Raw genomic sequence first — 18,596 nt, forward strand, 5'->3', positions numbered from 1 at the left:
TTGTCTTGACAATTTTTTCTCTTCTTTCTCTTCCCCTTCTTCCTCTTCCTCCTCTTCTTCCTTCTTTTTGGCAATTTTGAGGTTCGAATTCAGGGGCAGTTGCTCTACCACTTGAGCCACAGCCCCAGTTCTTTTGGGCTTTAGTTATTATTATTACTATTTTAGTTATGATCCCATGGATTTTTTTGTCCAGGACTAGCCTCAGATAGACTTTGATACTTCTATCTATGTCTCTCATGTATCTAGGATTACAAACATGCATAACTCCCAGCCTTTTGTTCATTTAGATGGAGTCCTAACTTTTTGTCCAAGTTGGCCTGAAATTAAAATCCTCCCAATTTCGGCCTCCCAATCAGGAGGACAGTCATGTACCATGATGCCTGACCAGGACTCCCTTTATTTTTAACATAATCATTCTAGCTTTCTTTTGATTAGGATTAGCATGGTCTCTCCTTTTCTCTCTCTTTCTCTTTTTCCCTTCCTCCCTCCCTCCCTTTTTCCCTGCCTCCCTTCCTCTCTCCCTCCCTCCCTCCTCCCCTATTTCTCTCCCTCTCCCTTCCCCCTCTGACTCTCTCCTTCCCTCTTCCCCTTAAATATACAATTTAACAATCATTTTTTAACTGAGGTATTTAGCCCATGTGATTATTGACCTGTGTTTATATTTACCAAATGGTGATTCTTTTTTACTTTTATTACATATTATTAGCTTTATTTTTCTCTTTACCAATTTCCTATTTCACCTCACCTTTTAACTTATTATTTACAACTGTGTCATATTATTTTAGGGCCTAATCTTTGTGGTATACATTTTTAAGGTATCACAATGTACTTTCAAGTAATAGTTTACCATGTACATATAAGAAACATATCAAAGAATACAACAATGAACTTCAGTTTTTTCCTAACTTCTGTTCTATTACTGTCTTACACTTTTATCTCATGAATTAGAGCATATTATCATTGCTTTTTAATTTAAAGTCAATTATCTTTTTTAAAGATTTTTTAAAAGAGGGAGAAAGCTTTTCTAAGTATATATTAGTAGTATGAAATAATGGGTTCATTGCTACATTTTTATCCATGCATGTAGAAACCAAAGCTTTTAGACTTATTCATATAATTACCATCTCTTGCAGTTTTCTTTCCTTTGGGTAAGGTCTTGGTTTGTTGTTATGGTTACCCTAAACAAACTAAGCTGAAGAGGCTTCAAATCCCAGTCTCTCTACAGGACTGGTAGACTGTCTATTCAACATGGTCACTGGCTTCCTCCATGATGAGCCATCCAAGAGAGAACAAGTGCCTTCTGTAACTTGGTCCTGGGAGCCTATTAACCACCACTACCACTGCATTTTGTTAGTTAGAGTCATTAGTACAGCCCTTTCTCATAGGGATGGTTCTTTGATTTCAATTCTTGAAGAGAACATCAATTGAAGGGTAAAATCTGATATTATCATGGATATTTAGATTTGCTTTGCTATTAAAAATGATGCTAAGGTGAATGTTTTAATACATATTTCATTCATTTGCATGAGCTAGAGCAGAGGAAGAGCTTGACTAGACAATCCAGGCAAAGGACATCTCCCACAGAGCCTCTGTAGCCCTCACGATGGCCTTGAGCAGTCCTGTGTGCAGGTCCTGAGATGTCATATGACCGAGCCATGGCCTCTGCCCCTGGAAGGCTTGCACATGAAGAACAGGCTGAGTGGACCTTGGAGGCATGCACTGGAACAGGCACTTAGTCAGAGGGGCTAAAGGACATGTGGAGAGCTCATACAGGCTGCATGGAGCCTCTGAGAAGGTCTGGGGTCTGAGAAGGTCCACAGGCTAGCCAATGAGCTTAAAAGTCATGCAGCTTTCTGACTAGCATGTTGTGGGGTTAACTCATTGAACTCTTATTTCTGTGTATTCTGCAAAATATACTCAGGAATAACTGGCAGTTCCAAGGATCCCTGGATCCTTGTAGAATACATGGCTGGTATTTAGGATGGACTGAGACGCTCACCAGATGTCACAGGTTCAGGGCAGATGTTACAGTGAAATCCAGGCTATAACCGGCAGCAATTGTAACAACTGACGCCCACTAGTGGATTACAGACGCCATTGCAAATGCAGGGAAGACGACTCAGGGATGTTACCAAGTGGTTTTGGATTTTTGTCCATTAGTCATTTCCCTTACAGAAAACCCAGTCTTTTTGTCTTCTTTGTGTTTTTGAGATGTCTAATAGTTTACAACTACTTCCAGATGGAGCAGCATGCCAGGCCTAAGGTAGGGCATGTAGTGTCCTCTGGACACCCACTGTGGACCTGCCATGGCTTTAGGAAAATTATCTCCCTATTTCTGTCCCACCCTGAAGTCCACCCTGGGCCCCAGGTAGTCAGGTTCCTGGTTCCTGAGCCGGGCTGGATGGCCTTCGGTGGGGCTCCCACAAGGAGACCAGGGTGGGAGGTTAGAGTACACTGTCCTAGACATCAAGCAAAGATGGCACTGGAAAAGTTTCTCTGGTCAGCCTTCCATGGCATGAGATCCTCAGAGAGATGACTCCTAGGAGGTTTGGGCACTTTGCCTCTGTCAGCACCTTCAAGTGAGGATATTTCTGTAGACTTAGCAAAAGACTCAGTTCAGATCCGGAGGACTATAATCCTGTGTTAAGCTGCTGGCTACTCACATGTGTTTCAAATATCCATCTGGTGTTTCTTGAAGCAAGTGATCAGAATCCTGAGAATTCCTCTGTTCAGCTAAGGTAAGAAATTATCTGAAGCTCCTTTTTTTTTTGTCAGTTGTGAGGCCTGAACTCGGGGCCTGGGCGCTGTCCCTCAGCTCTTCAGCTCAAGGAGAGCGCTCTACCCCTTGAGCCACAGCGCCACTTCCAGATTTCTGGTAGTTTATTGGAGATAAGAGTCAAATGGACTTTCCTTCCAGGCTGGCTTTGAATCGGGATCCTCAGATCTCCTGAGTAGCTAAGATTATAGGTGTGAGCCACCGGTGCCCAGCTTGTTTCTTTTTCTTTTTGGTCCTGGTCTTGGGGCTTAAACTCAGGCCCTCACATTCTTGCTTCACTCTTTCACTTAAGGCTGGCACTCTATGTTTGAGCCATTCCTCCACTTCAGCATTTTGCTGGTTAGCTGGAGAGAAGAGTTTCCCAGATTTTTCTGTCTGGGCTGGCTCTGAACTGTGATCCTCAAATCTCAGCCTCCTACATAGTTAAGATTATAGGCACAAGCCACCAGCACCCAGCCCTGGCATCTTCTTGTAGAGAAGTGAATAGCTGTGATTAACAAGATGAGTGAGGAAGTCTGCTCAGACAGACAGGCAGACAGACAGACAGACACACACACACACACACACACACACACACATATTTGTGACTGAAGGGAAAGGTGTGTTTTATAAAAGGTATGGAAATACATCATTGGCTATCATGTGGGACTATACTTCGATTTGACTTGGTAGAGTTCTCTTTCTACTCTTTCTACTAGTTCTCTTTCTCTTTAGCTGCCATTCAATGTGTGCTGAATGCAACTAGGGGAGGCCATGAGTGGTTTTGTGCACAGCCCAGGCCTCTTAACCAATTCCCATAGCAGATCTGCTTGGCCCCTCTCTTCCTGACCTCTTCAGCAGATGACTCTCTATAGCCTGTGCTTCCCAGATGGCTGCTTCCTACCCTTCATCCTTCCCCACAGAGGTATAAAAAGCAGGGGTTAAAAAAAAGAAGGAGGAAGAACTCAGCTCCAGTGGACAAGTGAAAGAAAGCCAGGAAGGAATAAGGAGTGAAGGGTTCTAGTAATGTAACTACTTTGGGAACAGTGACAACAGGACATTGGACTTCTGAAGTGACATCCCATTATCAGCCAACCCCCGTGTTGGTGCCCTTTTGAGCCCTGTAACCTGGCCGTCACTCTAAGCTCATCCTCCCTCCGTGCCTGGCTTCTAAGTGCCCTGGGGCCTGAGAACATGCTATTCCCCAGGCCCAGGAGGAAATTCTAGGCCCATAAGACACAGCTCATATCCACCCTCCCAAGGGAAGAGCCAGGGATTGGGTTCTGTGCCCCAGGAGTATTTATTAGCCTGTGTTGTGATTCTGTTTCCTTATCTGTCTCCTCTGCTGGAGTGGTAGTTTCTTACTCACTTTCTTCAGGACAGTAATTTGGGAACAGGTGTTGAATGCTGGGACCCTCCCGCGCGCGCACACACACACACACACACACACACACACACACACACTCACACACACACACACACACACACACAAAGGGGAGGGGGAGAGAGAGAGTATTATGGTCAAAATTGAACAATGTGAGTTGTCAGAAGATAAAGAAACCAGAGATTACAGATAATAGATTTAGGAAGAACTTTACTGGACAAACAATCTACAAACTTGAAACACAATGATCAAGAAACATCATTCGTTGTTAGGAAAAGAAGTAGGAGAGGGTGAGGGAACAACACAGCTTCCCTTGGTGAGAATTTCCACCCAGGAAAATGCTTTCCGCTGTCCACTGGATAGCGGTTCTGAGAATCCCCTTTAATCTCTGCTCTTTTGTATGAACAAAGTGAGAGATGTTTTGTTTTCTTAATTTCTCAGTGATTTTCTTGAGCATCTCAGGTTTGAATGGCTCACTTTAGTCTAGAAAAAAAATCAGAACCAAAGACTCAGCCAGAGCCCACATCCAGGCAAAACTTAAAAATCAAATCGCCCCTAATAACCAAAAACAAATGGAATCTAAAACTAACTATAAAAGTAAGTGGTTCCAAAGCAAAGTGTTCTGGTTAGCAAGGCAGAATTTCTTAGCTTCTCGCCTACCCCTCCATACTCAGGCTGGAGGAGAGGACAGGGAGGCCCTTGACCTTTGTGGGTTCTGACAGCACCACTGTGGGTTCCAGCAGCATTGGGCTCTAGGTTGCACTTTTCCAGCACTTCTAATACTGTCTCCTTAAAGCCATCAGAACCTCTGGCACCTGCTGGCACCTGAGACATGGGCAGAGTCTTTTCCTCAGAGGACCAAACCTCAGTCCTGGGCACCTCTAACCTCTGCCCTTTCTTCCTTTAGCTCCTGGAGTAGTAGCTGCTTCTTGAATGCTAAAAAAAAATCTTCATGATATTCCAGTGTTATTCCTTCTTTTCTTAAAAAACAATCTCCAATATCTGGATAACAGTTCTTTATATTAATTTTTCTCTGTTAAAAATAGCTAATCCAGTGTTGTTCTCTTGTTAAGGGATATGCCCAGTAAAGCATTCTAAATAACTGAAAATAAAGCTGACTGAAATAAAAAAGAAGAGGGAAATGAATCAAATGGCCAAGACGTAACAAAAAGAGAAATGATGGAGAATAAGTAACTGAAAACAACTCAAAAATGAAATGACTAAAAAAATCTGAAAATTAAAAAGTTTAAAATATATGTTTGAAAATAAAATAAAGCTGAAAATTAAAAAAGACTAAAATAACTCAAAACCAAATAACTGAAAAAAAAAGAAGATAAAAACAACAACTCAGAATCTAAAATAACAGAAACAAAGAAACCCGGTGAAACCCTCTACTAAATAACTCAGAAACAAAGCCTAAACCAAATAAAAATATTTCACTTTATATTTCCAGTAACTCAAAGCTTTCAATGAGTTTCAAATAGTCAAATAACTATGAAGTTACACAAAACAAAACTTCTATAACCAGAAAACAGCTCAGATAATTGTAAAGATAATGGAAATACTTATATTGACTTGCAAAAACTGATCTCTTAAAATGGCTACAAATAAATAACTGGACCAAGTAACTCAAAAGCTAAATAACTTTAGAAATAAGACAAGTATAAACAGATAATTAGAGGCATAGAATTAAAAAAAATACTAGAAAGATAGTGGGACACCAGTGGCTCACACTTGTAATTAATCCTAGCTACTTAGGAGGCTGAGGTCTGAAGACTAGGTTCAAAAACAGCCAGGGCAGAAAAAAAATCTGTAAGACTCTAATCTCCAATTAATCAACAAAAAAATATCCCAATAAACAGAAGTGGAGATGTGGATCAAGTGGTAGAACAAGAGAGCCGACTAAGATCATGAAGCCCAATAAGGTCATGTCCCAGTACTGGGAAAAAATAAATTAAAAAATTTAAAAAAATGGACTAACAAGACAAAACACAAAGTGATTAATGTAGTCATAACTGACTAACTTGAATGGCAAATACCTCAGAAATGAACTTGGAATCAGCCCTGTGGGAAACTCAAGCACCGTGGGAGGAACACAGAACTCATGGCACTCCCCCTCTAGAGATGCTGGGGGTGGGGATAGGCCCACTGTGTCCCCCCCTACTAAGTAGGGGGGTCAATGGATTCCCACCCAGCCTTCCCCCTCTCTGACCCTCGAGAACTTTGGCAATGTCTGAAGGCATTTTTGATTGTCACCATTTACAAACAGCTGGGCAGGGGGTGGCATGTTCCTGGCATCTGGTGTTGAGAGGCCAGGGCCTCTGTTACACGTCCTGCACGGCACAGAACCAGGCCCCCAGTGACTTGCTAGAAGCAGTGAAGCGGTGGTGGAGCTCTGGGCATGGACTCTGGGCTCTGGGCTCTGGGTTTTGTGCCCAGGGAGGGTGAGAATCAGCTTCTCCACTAGACGGAAGAGCCTGGTGAGTGTGAGGCTCTGGGTGCCCCTTCCAGGGTATAGATTGGCTGCTCTTGCTCCCCAAAATTCAGAGGGCATGGGCAGCTGGGCTGGGGGCCTTGGGTGTCTGGAAGGAGTCAGTTCTCTTCGGAGGAGGGCCTGGTATGTTCCATCCTCGCCCCCATGTCCTGGGCAGGAGCCAGCAGGCCAGGGGATACCCTTGTGCTCTCCTGGGTGCTGCTGGTAGCCCTAGAATTGGAAGGAACAGAGTCAGCCAAGCACAAGGAGAGCAGCCGGACTTTTATTTCTCTTCCACTCACCTTTCCTCCTCCTTGTCTTTGTCCTTTTCTTTCTCCATGCTTTCTCCCATCTCCAGAAGAACAGATTTAGACTCACAAGTCTCATAACTGTCATCCAGCTGGAAAAGCCCCGAGAGCTGAAAGGTGGGGAGAAAGGGGTGCCCCCTGAGTTAGCAGTGGGAGAAAGCCCCTGCCCAGATAAGGCCACTGGGGGCTCTCAGGCCCCAGCTCATGGGGGGGGTCACTGGGGTTCCCAGCAGGAGGCCTCCAGTTGTGAGAGTTGCCATGGAGACAAAGATGTGTGGGCCTGCAGGGTTGAGAGGGGGGAGGGCCCAATCAAGGTCCAATGACCTTAGCTTCTCCATAGGCCACATCCTTATGGGGGGAGGGATGAGGAAAAGGAGGGGAGTGGGAGGGAGTGGAGAGGGACAGGAGGAGGGATGTTGGGGGGTAGGCTGGGGGGATAAATTACACTCAGAGCGCTGTTCTCCTTTTCCATGTCTTCTGTTCTTTCATGGCTTTCACCGGTTTCCATGGAGATGAACTCCCTGCTGGAGCAGCCTTGGGAAGGAAAGAAGAGTTTGGGTCTCTGGGAGGGAGTGGGATGGTCCATCTGCTCATGGCAGAATGCAGCAGGTAGCTCCCAGACTCAAAGACCTTGCCTTCTCTCATCTAACTACATGCTGTCTGTCATTAGGCCATGGCACGCTCTTTCAGCAAGAGCTTCGCTTTTCTGTCTCCTTTGTTTTCCCAGAGCATAAGGGGACCCAGCATTGGATAACTGTCCGAAGGGGAATCTCAAGGGGTTTTGTATGGCCTGGGTAGGCTGGGCTGGGAGACAGGCTAGAGAGACCATAAGCTGTAAGTTCCAACAGGGTAAATAGCACCTTGGCAAGAATGGAAGAATGGTGACCTAGAAGGTCAGAGAACTGTGGACTTGGCCACCCACTTTCCTGAGACCTTAACTTTGGAGGCAAGCTGGAGAGATAAAGAGCTGTGAGCTTCTTCATCCTCTGAGTGACCCAAGAGGATTGTATCTCCAGGCCCCTAGCCTGTGTTCCCAGATAACTCTGGACTTTCTAGTACCACACAGCACCTACTGGAAGCTGGGGATGGTGGTGTGGCTCTGAAGCCTTCACCAGCCTTGGAACTCCCATGGCTGTGCCGTGAGAGGGCAGGGCTGTGGGCAACACTGGAGCTAAGGGGTCTGACAGGTTCTCACCACTCAGCAGGGGAATTGGCACCTGGCAAAGGGATGACCCCGCCCACCTGCTCCCCTGTCTCCTGGGGGACAGAACCATTTCAGAACTTTTCTAGACCACTGCTACCTACAGGCAAGGATCTGCCTAAGCCTGGAGAGGAAAGTCCTCTGACATCAGGATCCAGGTTCCACCTCAATGTGGGTGGGTTGTTGTCACTCCCTGTGACTAGGGAGAGAAAGACATAGGACCCATGTAGGAAAGGTAGGAAGTCAGGGCCACCTCAGCTCGTAGAGCTTCAGGTGAGGGTAGAGACAACCAAAATACCCATAGGGACTCCATATTTGTAGAATTAGCTTTTCCATACTCTTTAGAGTGAGATCCAAATGTATACACAATACCAAATGTATGCACACTCAGCCATATACACAAAACTGAAAGCTTCCTGGACAATGTTTATTCTCAGAGTGTGTGATATCTTCATCTCTTCTGTCCCACCCCTCCCCACCCCATCCTGCCCTGCTCCATTGGTCCAATCATGTTCTGTCCTTCAGCAGACAGGCAGGACAGGTGCAGTGGGAGGTGATGGGATGGAGGGACAGGGTCACAAGGCCTTTGCAGAGCAAGTCTTCAATTGTAGCTGCTCTGGCTTGGGCCCTGGCATCTCCTCCTCCCCCAATGGGCCTTGGGATTTGGCAGCAGAAAGAACACACCTATTCACCAGGCTCCCCCATGGCTCCTGGAAGAAGGCCAGGATTCTTAGAACCACATCATGCCTGGGTTACAGGATGAAGGTGCAGCTAGCTCATGGGCATCAGCCAGGAGCAGTTTTGATCACAGGCTGTGAGTACATTAGGTCTTGTTCACATCCTGAGTGAGTCAGGACCTGGCTTGGCCTGGCCCCTGTACAATGTCCCCTCCCTCACCCAGGCCCTTCCAGCTCTGGCTCCCTGGGCTGCTTTTGGCTCTACCTGAAATGGTATCCTTCCCCCCCCCCCCATTCCCTTGATGGGCTTTGAAATTCTGAGTCTTAGGTGCTAAGAGCTAAGCACCAAGGGATCCACAATCTTAGACTCAGGGATTGGCCAGTGCAGGCAGGTAAGAATGAGGCCAGTGGCCAGAGCTGGGAGAAGGGGACTTCAGAGTCAGCAGATTTGAGAGTGAGTCTCACATTGCCATTCACTAGCTATGTATTCTCGGGGAAGTCATTTTGAGTACTAGTTTCTTTATCTCTAAACTGTTCAAAAACAAATGTATTCAATATGTGACATATGATTGTAGCCCCTCTGTATATCACCTTTACAATAAAAATTAAATAGAAACAATAAAAAGGAGGACAATGTTTACTACTTCAGAGAGGTGGTGCAAGAATTAGCTAAATGTTGGTAAAATTCCTGTTCACCATAGGAGTTCTGTGATAATTGTCAAGAGCAATGCTAATAACACTCAAGAGAAGATTCTTAGGGAGCGGCTCTGGGTATTTCATAGCGGTATGGTTAGTTAATTGGGGAGATTTGTTAGACATTGTCTCATCCTCATAAATACCCAGGACAGGAACCAGATTAAATAGGTGATCAGTGGCTTCATTAAGGAACACAGAAGCTGAGGGCTCATGCCTAATGCTAGCTACTCAGGAGGCTGAGATTCAGAGCATTATGATTTAAAGCCAGCCTAAGCAGAAAAGTCCTAGAGACCCTCATTTCCAAAAATAACCCTCAAAAAGCAGAGCTGAGTACCAAACAAGCTGAGGAAGCCTGAAGCCCTGAGTTCAAACCCTGATCCTACAAAAAGAAAAAAAGAAACAATATATGCACACACGTGCGTGCATGCACGTGCGCGCACACACACACACACACACACACACACACACACACACACACCTTTGAAAAACCAAAGTACACACACAGGGCCCATGACAAATGCTTAATTTGATTAATTACAACCAAATGTTAAGTGACTGGTGCTCTCCCCCACCCCCTCAATGCATGGGATGGCTGATCCCAACCAAGGTGAGCAGGGCATTGGGCTGCATCTCCGGGGGGAACTTTAGGGGCCACATATCAGGACAAGTTCAGAGTGTTTGTGGGAAAGACAAGAATGAAAAGGAAAGCCAGCCATGGACTTCTTGCTGGTAAGGACTGAGAAGTATTCTCTTTTTTTTCCAGTTGATGATTGTAGAGCATACTACATACACCCTGTATGGTTTAGGGAACCTAGTCTTAGCATTTCAAGGTTAGAATTCTGTATTCATTTTGCCTATGTACATTGAATGAAATTCATCCATAAGTGGACCTTTGCATGAGTTTCTATTATCCTCAGCAGAGAAGACATTTTTGGTAGATATTTGGTAGACTTGGAAGACAAAAACCATAGCTTTTCTCTTGCTGTCCACTGGATGGCACTGTGGATCCTGCTGCTCAGATGCAGCTCTCATCTGTAATAGATACTAAGTACAATTCAAATTAGATTTTTCTCTATTCTCTTACAAGTTGGCACAACTTTACCAATTCCATCACATGAACTAAAGTTTTGTCATTCTCTCCTAGGAGCTGGAGGTGGTAATCTGTCCTAAAGTAGTAATGCCTGTGTTCCCTAGGGAGGAAATTGAGGTGCCTTCCTTTCTTCAAAGGAACAGTGCTAAAAGATACATGGGCACTAGCCCATGAGCATCTGGTTATTTGTTCTCACAAGACTATGCATGGTTACCTCCATTTTATAAAACAAATGATAAAGTCACCTTAAGCACAAAGAGTAAAGCACTGTCCAAAGGGCTGGAACTGGCCTTGATCCTGGATCTAACTGATCTCAGTCTTTAGTACTGCTGTGATGCTAAACAAGCTCCCTGTCTTCCTGGGTTTGAAGGACCTCCCCATCTTCTGCCTGATAATCCCTGCCTTTCCCCAGAGCTCCCAGGTGAGGGAGCACCAGAATGTTCCCAGAGCTTCCAGTCTGGATTAGGGTCTTTTGTTTGGTGTTTCCATAGGTCTGGAGGCTAGCCAATGGCTGATGTGTCTATTTGAAGAGCTGTCTTTGGGTAAAGGAAATAAGCCTTCCTTTCTTAAGCATTCATTTAACTTCACATATTCTTAGGGCATACTTTTTCCCTGGAGAATTTTCTGTTGTTAGGTCCTCGCCAGCTTCCCACATAGTTGAGCTGATTCTTAGATTTTCAGAGGTGCTGTAGGTTGGGGGGTCACCAAAACCTCATAATGGGGAAATCACCTCCTCTCCCAGCAGTCAACTGCCTTTTGGAACAGTTCCATGGTGAGTGGCAGGGTGAAAGACAAGCCAAGTTGGTCAAGTTTTAGTCACTTTACTAGATTTCATGGGGATTTTCAAGAAAAAATAAAAATAAAGCTCCTACACTGTAGTATGGTTCCATTTTTCCTTCCTTCCTTCCTTCCTTCCTTCTTTCCTTCCTTCCTTCCTTCCTTCCTTCCTTCCTTCCTTCCTTCCTTCCTTCCTTCCTTCCTTCGTTTTCTATAATTATGCATTGTATAGACAAAAAAATCTGATAGGAAATAGTTATAATGATTATGTTCGCATTTTTATTTGTACTTCGTTGTAACTCCTAAAACTTTGACTATTGTTATTATTGGTAGCAATATAGTTTGAATTTGATTTCTAGGCAGGTAGCTCGCTTTTTGTGCTGTAATCATTTTTCAGATAAGGTCTCATGCTTCTACAAGGGCTGACCACCTAACTATACCTCCCTTCTACGTACACCTCCCTCATAGCTGGATGACAGATGTGCACCACTGTGCCCAGCTTGTTTGGTTTTTGCCTGGGCTAGCCTCCAACTGTGATCTTTCTGATCTCTGCCTTCTGAGTAGCTGGGATTACAGGTGTGAGGCACTGCACCCAAACTGCCTATTACTTTTTATAAGTAGGAAAAAACCTTAAAATGGTTCAAACCAATGGATCACATGTATGGAACAAGAATGCATGACAGAACTTATTTTCCTCATTCAAATACATGAGTAAATGAAATAAATTTGAGTAATAACTTTGGCAAAAGTAAATTATTTAGACCTAAAAAGTAAACACTCTAAAAGTTATCAAAGAAGATGGGTGCTGGTGTCTCCTATAAGCCTAACTACTTAGGAGAGATCTGGGGATAATGGTTCAAAGCCATCCCAGATAGGAAAGTCTCTTATCTCCAATTAACCAGAAAGCCAGAAGTAGAGCTGTGGCTCAAAGTGGTATAATGTTAGCCTTGAGCAAAAGAGCCCAGGGACAGTGCCCAGCTTGAATTCAACCCCACGACCAATAACAACAATAACAAGTTAGCAAAGAAACAGCCTTGTGTGCTATACTAGATAGTCTACTGGCTACCGGGAAGACCCAAAGAGAGGGCGCTCTGGACTCTGCAGGGATTCTCTCTGTTATCTCTGAGGTAGAACTTGATTCTAATTTCATATATCTGTCTTATGGCTAGTGCTGTGCAAATCAGGAACAAAAGTGAACTCAGAATTCAACACATGTAGTGCCATCCATGCCATTATTAGTTTTTCTCCTTTACTTCATTATCAGTGAGCACAGAGTTGGTTAACCAATAGCATCAAAAATACCTGATTTACCCACAAGCTCTGAGACTGTCCCATTAGGGAATTGTATGGTTCCTAGGAAGAATGTCAGCTTTCCTCCCTTCTCCTATTTGGGCCTTATCACTCCTGGTAGGCAGAGCCCCATCCCCTTGTCCACATGCTAATAGATTGGCGGGCAAAGAAAGCATATGCCATAGGAGAAGGAATAGTCCAGACCATCAGGAGGACAGAACTGGTGCACTGGGATATCTCGCAATACTCTGTAACTGGCTGTAATGGGCTGAAATGGGCAAGCATGGGGGAGAGTTCAATACCGCCCCTGTCGGTAACATCAGAAAGTGCCGATGGGGCTGGGGAGTTGTGTCTAAACTGAGTGAGAGGACTCAGGAGGCTGAGATCTGAAGATCTCCATTCCAAGACCAGGCAGGGAAATGCATGTGCTGAAAAGCCAGAAGTAGAGCTGTGGCTCTAGTAGTAGAGTGCCAGCCTTAGCACAAAAGCTAAGTCGCACAGAGCATCCTGAAGAACACCCCTCCTGCTCCAACACTACCACAGCCCCCCTGCATGCTGCCTCACCTTTGACCAGCTTCTCACTCCCAGCCTGGCAGCTTCTAAATGAGGAAGGTCCTACAGTCATATGTCCACAACTCTTCCTCTTTTTCCATGTTGAGTCCCTTCATCAAAGCCCCGTTATGCAATTGATCATACATTGTACTAGTTGGCCTGAAGACGGCTGATGAAATAATCTGTTTTCCTCCAAATACTGAGGAGCCGCCCTGACCTTCATGTGGCTCTCTGCTGCCATATTGGACATGCAGCTAGAACAATCTTAAAATCAATCAAACAATCAAAATCAGACACTTGTGGCTCACGTCTGTAATCCTAGCTACTCAGGATACTGAGATCTAAGGATGGTGGTTCAAAGCCAATCCAAACAGAAAAGTCTATGAGACTCATTTCCAATTAGACACCAAAAAGCTGGAAGTGGAGCCACAGCTCAAGTGGTAGTGCACCAGTCTTGAGTGAAAAAAGCAAAGGGACAGTTTCCAGACCCTGAGTTCAAGCCCTAGTACCAACACATACAGATGTACACACACATGCTCGCATACAGGCACTCACACGCACGAAAGAAAGAAAGAAAAAAGGAAGGAAAGAAGGAAAAGAGAAAAGAAGAAAAGCAAACTACAGAAAGAAAGCAAAAAAGAAAGGCAGACTGGCCCACGCAGCAGCACACTGGGACTAGTCTAGACTTTAGAGGCTTGTTTGGAGTATCTAGCAAGGACCCCCAGCTACTTGGGTACCCTGAACTGAACAATGGTCCTCCTTTATTAGAGAAAGTTGTCTAATCACTCAGCTTGGGGAGGGTCACACATGGAGTGCTGAAAGAGTCAAGGAATACCGGGCTAGCCAGCCAGACCTGTCAAATCAACCCTGTAGTCACATCTTAGATCAGCCTTGACAACAGGGAGCCCACACATGGCCTGCAATGCTACTACCAAAACTCCTGTGCTTAGAAGTCCATGCTGTAGGTACTGGTATGCTACAAAGGAAGCTGGTTGACACCTGTCTGGCCATTTGGTAATTCTCTACACTGGATTTTCTTTGGAGGGCACAATTCAAAAATGCTCTTATTTTAAGGGATGAGTGTGTCCTACATCTGTGTGCCTCTTGTTGAATCAGAACCTGCTGTAATTTGCCATGTTATTGTTCTGAAAGGAGTCAGAAAAGGAGGTGGGGATGAATGTAGAGAAAGTAAGCATTGTCCTGTAAGCCTTATCTGAACCTTCTGCAGTCTTAGGGGACCAAGAGATTTATCCTCCAACAATGGGGAGCTAGCTGCTAGCTCATAGGGTCAAAAAGCATATAGTCAGACATTCTCATTGCAAGTGGTAGGTTCATTTTCCATACCAGGGCCAGACTTTGCTGCTCCTCTGACACCTGACGTCCCCACATGGCCGAGAGCAGACCTGCTCATGTGGAGAATTCATCCATTTCTCAAGTTCTGCCACTAGCTCTTGAGCTCAGTCTGCCCATGCAGTGCTGTAAGGGGCTGGGAGCTAGGCACTGACCTAGGCTCTTGCTCTCACACTGGGCTTTAGACGGTGACTCATCTGAGCCTTTCATTTTCTCTTTAGTGCTTCAGCGATGGTTAGCCACAGCCTCTCAGTTCTGCCATCCTGATAGATCATATTTTACCTCAAATCTGTTAATGGCTAAAGAAGTTGCACCAGCTCCTGTGTGTCTATCCATTTGGGCAATTGACTACCTCAGCAGGCCAGGGACCAGGACTCTGGGTACTTTGTGGTACTGAGGCCCTCATTGCCATTTAGCCAACAAGTGAAGCAACACTAGCATCCTATAATTGCTGGGCCCTTTCCTGGTATTTTCTTAGGGCCAGCTCCCCAGAAGCAGATTGGACAAGCATATTGTGGACAAAGGGATTTCTGCTGAAGCCTGGAAGGCAGAGAGGGCAGAAGATGGGATTCAGAAGACACGGGCATAGACATGGGTTTGGCTGAAGCCCAGCAACAGCCCAATCCTCTAGGAAATGCTGGTGTGTGAATGCTACCCCAGGATGCACCAGGTTGGTGACTTCTGTTCCCTGAGCCAGGAAGTGACTGATGGGTCATAGGGGGTAGGATATACCCTCTTAGGCATTTCCTGGCTAGACAGCTCTGCCATTGAGACACTTCTCAGAACTACACAGCTGTGAAATGTCAGTAGCTAATCTTGAACTAACAGGGAACTAAATGAGTACATCAGCTTGAGAAACAGGAACTGGGCAGGGTGTGAGATACTGCCATCCTATAGCACATATGGCTTACTGGACTTTTCTAGCAGTCTTTTTTTTTTTTAAAAAAAAAGCAGTTTATAAGTTCACAGTAAAACAGAAGAAGGTTTGGAGTTCTTTCATACATCCTGTATCCCTCTATGTGCCTAGCCTTCTCCACTATCAGCTACCCCCATCAGAGGTGGGGGGGGGGGAAATGCGTTGTTATAACTGGTGAACTATGTTATTGCCAGCCAGAGTCCATAAATCAGGGGTTACTCCTGGTGTTGTATCTTCTATGGGCTGGGATGCTTTTATTTTATCTTATCTTATTTTTAGTTTGTTCCAGTCCTGAGGGTTGAACTGTCCCTGTCCCTGAGCTTTTTTGCTTAAGTCTAGCACTCTATCACTTGAGCCACATCTCCACTTTTGGCTTTTTGGTAGTTAATTTCCTGCCTGGGCTGGCTTTGAACTGCAATCCTCAGATCTCAGACTCTGGAGTAGCTAGTATTTCAGGCATGAGCTACCAGCACCCTGAAATGGACAAATTTATAATGACATAAATCTCCTAATGTAGTGTCCTAAGGAGTATTTTCACCACTTTAAAATCCCTCCCTGCTCTGTCTATCCATCCTTCGCTCCCCACTGACCTCTACAAACACTGATGCTTTTTTCTTTTTCTCCAGAAATGGGGCTGGACCTCTGGGTGCCACACTTGCTAGTAAGTACTCTACCACTGTTGGCTGGTATTTACTTTGCTTTCCCCTTATCTGGTTATTTTAAGATCATATCTCAATTTTGGCCTGCAACTAGATCTCCACCTACCTATTTTATGCTTCCTCTCAGAGCTAGTATGACAAGTGTGAACAACCGCAACCAACTTCTTCCTTTAAGACAGAGTATTGTGGATTTTTTGTAACTCAGACTGGCCTAGAACTTCAAATAGGGTTTGATTGGTTGATAGGTAGATGCAATTCTTCCCAGCTATTGGTTGAGAAGGGGTCTCAAGTGTATGCCTGGGATGGCCTTGAACCTCCAGCTTCTAGTACCCAGTTCACAGATCCTTTTTTTTTCACAGATCCTTTTCTTGCCTCCATATGCATCCTTCTACCAGAAAACCACAAAGCTAGGAACATTCAGATTGGCTCTTTTCAGTGATAATACACATTTAAAGTTCTTCTACCTCTCTTCATGGTTTCAAAGCTTATTTCTTTGGTGAAGAATAAAATCCCATTTTCTGGAAGGACAAAACTGTATTTATCCATTATTGACTTAAGGGCATCTGGGTTATTTCTAAGTTTTGGTAATTATGAGTAATGCTGCTTTAAACATTTGTGTTCAGGAATTTGTGTGAATATAGTTGTTTTGTTTTTTTGTGCCAGTACTAGGGCTTGAACAAAGGCCCTCATCTTCTCACTTTACTTTTTGGCTCAAGGCTGCCACTCTACCACATAAGCCATACTTTTGCTTCTTTGGTTGGTTAATTGGTGACAAGAGTCTTTTAGATTTGACTACCTGGGCTGACTTTGACTGTGATCCTCAGATCTCAGCTTCCTGAGTAGCTAGGATACAAGTGTGTACCCAGCTTGATACATTATTATTAACTGAAGTCCAAAGAATATGCTGGTCCAAAGTGTTGTAAGCTTTTCAGATGCACAGTGTCGTATTTCCTTTTTGTTTGCTTGTTTATTTTGTTTTGTGCTAGTTTGGGGCTTGAACTCAGGATCTGGTTGCTGTCCCTGTCCCTGAGTTTTCTTGCTCAAGGCTGGTGCTCTACTGAGAGCCACAGTTCCACTTTCAGCTTTTTGGATGATTAATTGAAGGTAAAAGTTTTAGGGACTTTCCTCATTGGGCTGGCTTTGAACCATGATCCTCAGGTCTCAGTCTCCTGAGTAGCTAGGATTATAGTCATGAGCCATCAGTGCCTAGCTCATGTTTTCATTTTTACAGAACCATATAGAACAGTGTCACTGCCCTAAAAATCTTGGTGCTTCACCTTACTGCTTCACCACTTCTGCTCCCAGAACTCTTCAATAATCACTGATCTTTTAGCTCTCTCTATGGTTCTGGCTCTCTTAGAATGACATATAGTTGGAATCCTATAGTACACAACCTTTTTTTCTTTCTTTTTTCTTTATTGCTAGTCCAGGGGCTTGAATTCTTGGCCTGGGTGCTATCCCTGTGTTTTTGTGCTCAAGGCTAGAGCTCTACCACATGAGCTATAACTCCACTTCCAGCTTGTTTTTTTGGAGGGTAGTTTTTTTTTTTTCAATGATTTTGCCATTTATTTTATTTATTTATTTATTTATTTTTGTCGGTCATGGGGCCTGAACTCTGGGCCTGAGCACTGTCCCTCAGCTCTTCAGCTCAAAGCTAGTGCCCTACCACTTGAGCCACAGCGTCACTTCTAGCTTTTTCTGCTTATGTGGTGCTGAGGAAGGCAAGCACTCTACCACTGAGCCACCTTCCCAGCCCTGGAGGGTAGTTTTTAGTGGGGATAAAAGTCTCACAGACTTTCTTGCCCAGATTGGCAGGAACTGTAATCCTCAGATATCAGCCTACTAGTATAGCTTGCTACCAGTGCCTGGTATATAGTCTTTTCATAGTGGCACATTTTACTTCAAAAATGTATTTAAGATTTCCTCATGTCTTTGAGTCTAGATGGCTTGTTTAAAAATCATTCAAAATTATTCTATTGTATAGACATTTTTCACAGTTTGCATCTCATTAGGGTAAATACCAAGGAGTGTGACTGCTGGGTTACTGGCAAGGCTATCCTGAGCTTTGTAAGAATTGCCAAAGTATCTTGCAAGATAGCCATACCGCGCCTCATTCCCCCATTCACTATGGCTAACTGTAGAGCCAATTCCTGTTGCCCTACATCCCTACCAGCATTTGGGCATTTCGGTCTACATACTACTTTTCACAATGTAAAGATTTAGTTTTAAGGAATCAATCAACCTTCTGAGAAGCTGATGGAATGTGCTGTGCTTAACTCTCAGAAAGGTCACCTAAGGTCAAAATCTCTCCTTCTACATGTCTGCCTCATGGGACCAGCCAGTGTTCCTAACATTGGAGATGCATCTGGTTTGTGTCCTGCAAAGGCCCATGTGTTGAAGGCTTGGTTCTCAGCTGAGACTTTATTGTGGTTGGTGGTGGTGGTTTGGGGCATGAACTCAAGGCCTGG

The 18,596-nt window shown here is 44.5% G+C and overlaps 1 protein-coding gene across 1 annotated transcript in view; it reads right to left on the reverse strand.

Moving 5' to 3' along the window:
* Positions 1-4,332: 4,332 nt before the first annotated feature.
* The window catches only part of Mcf2l2 (MCF.2 cell line derived transforming sequence-like 2), a 214,640-nt gene continuing 200,376 nt past the window's right edge, over positions 4,333-18,596 (reverse strand). The window contains exons 28-30 of the mRNA XM_070029674.1: positions 7,366-7,454; positions 6,915-7,030; positions 4,333-6,843 (exon numbers count right to left, since the gene is read on the reverse strand). Coding sequence (XP_069885775.1) covers positions 6,732-6,843; positions 6,915-7,030; positions 7,366-7,454 — 317 coding nt within the window. The 3' untranslated portion in view covers positions 4,333-6,731. The remainder of the gene's footprint in view (positions 6,844-6,914; positions 7,031-7,365; positions 7,455-18,596) is intronic.

The sequence above is a fragment of the Dipodomys merriami genome, unplaced genomic scaffold, assembly GCF_024711535.1.
Source record: "Dipodomys merriami isolate MVZ:Mamm:240054 unplaced genomic scaffold, mDipMer1.0.p SCAF_2, whole genome shotgun sequence".
Classification (NCBI taxonomy): Eukaryota; Metazoa; Chordata; class Mammalia; order Rodentia; family Heteromyidae; genus Dipodomys; species Dipodomys merriami.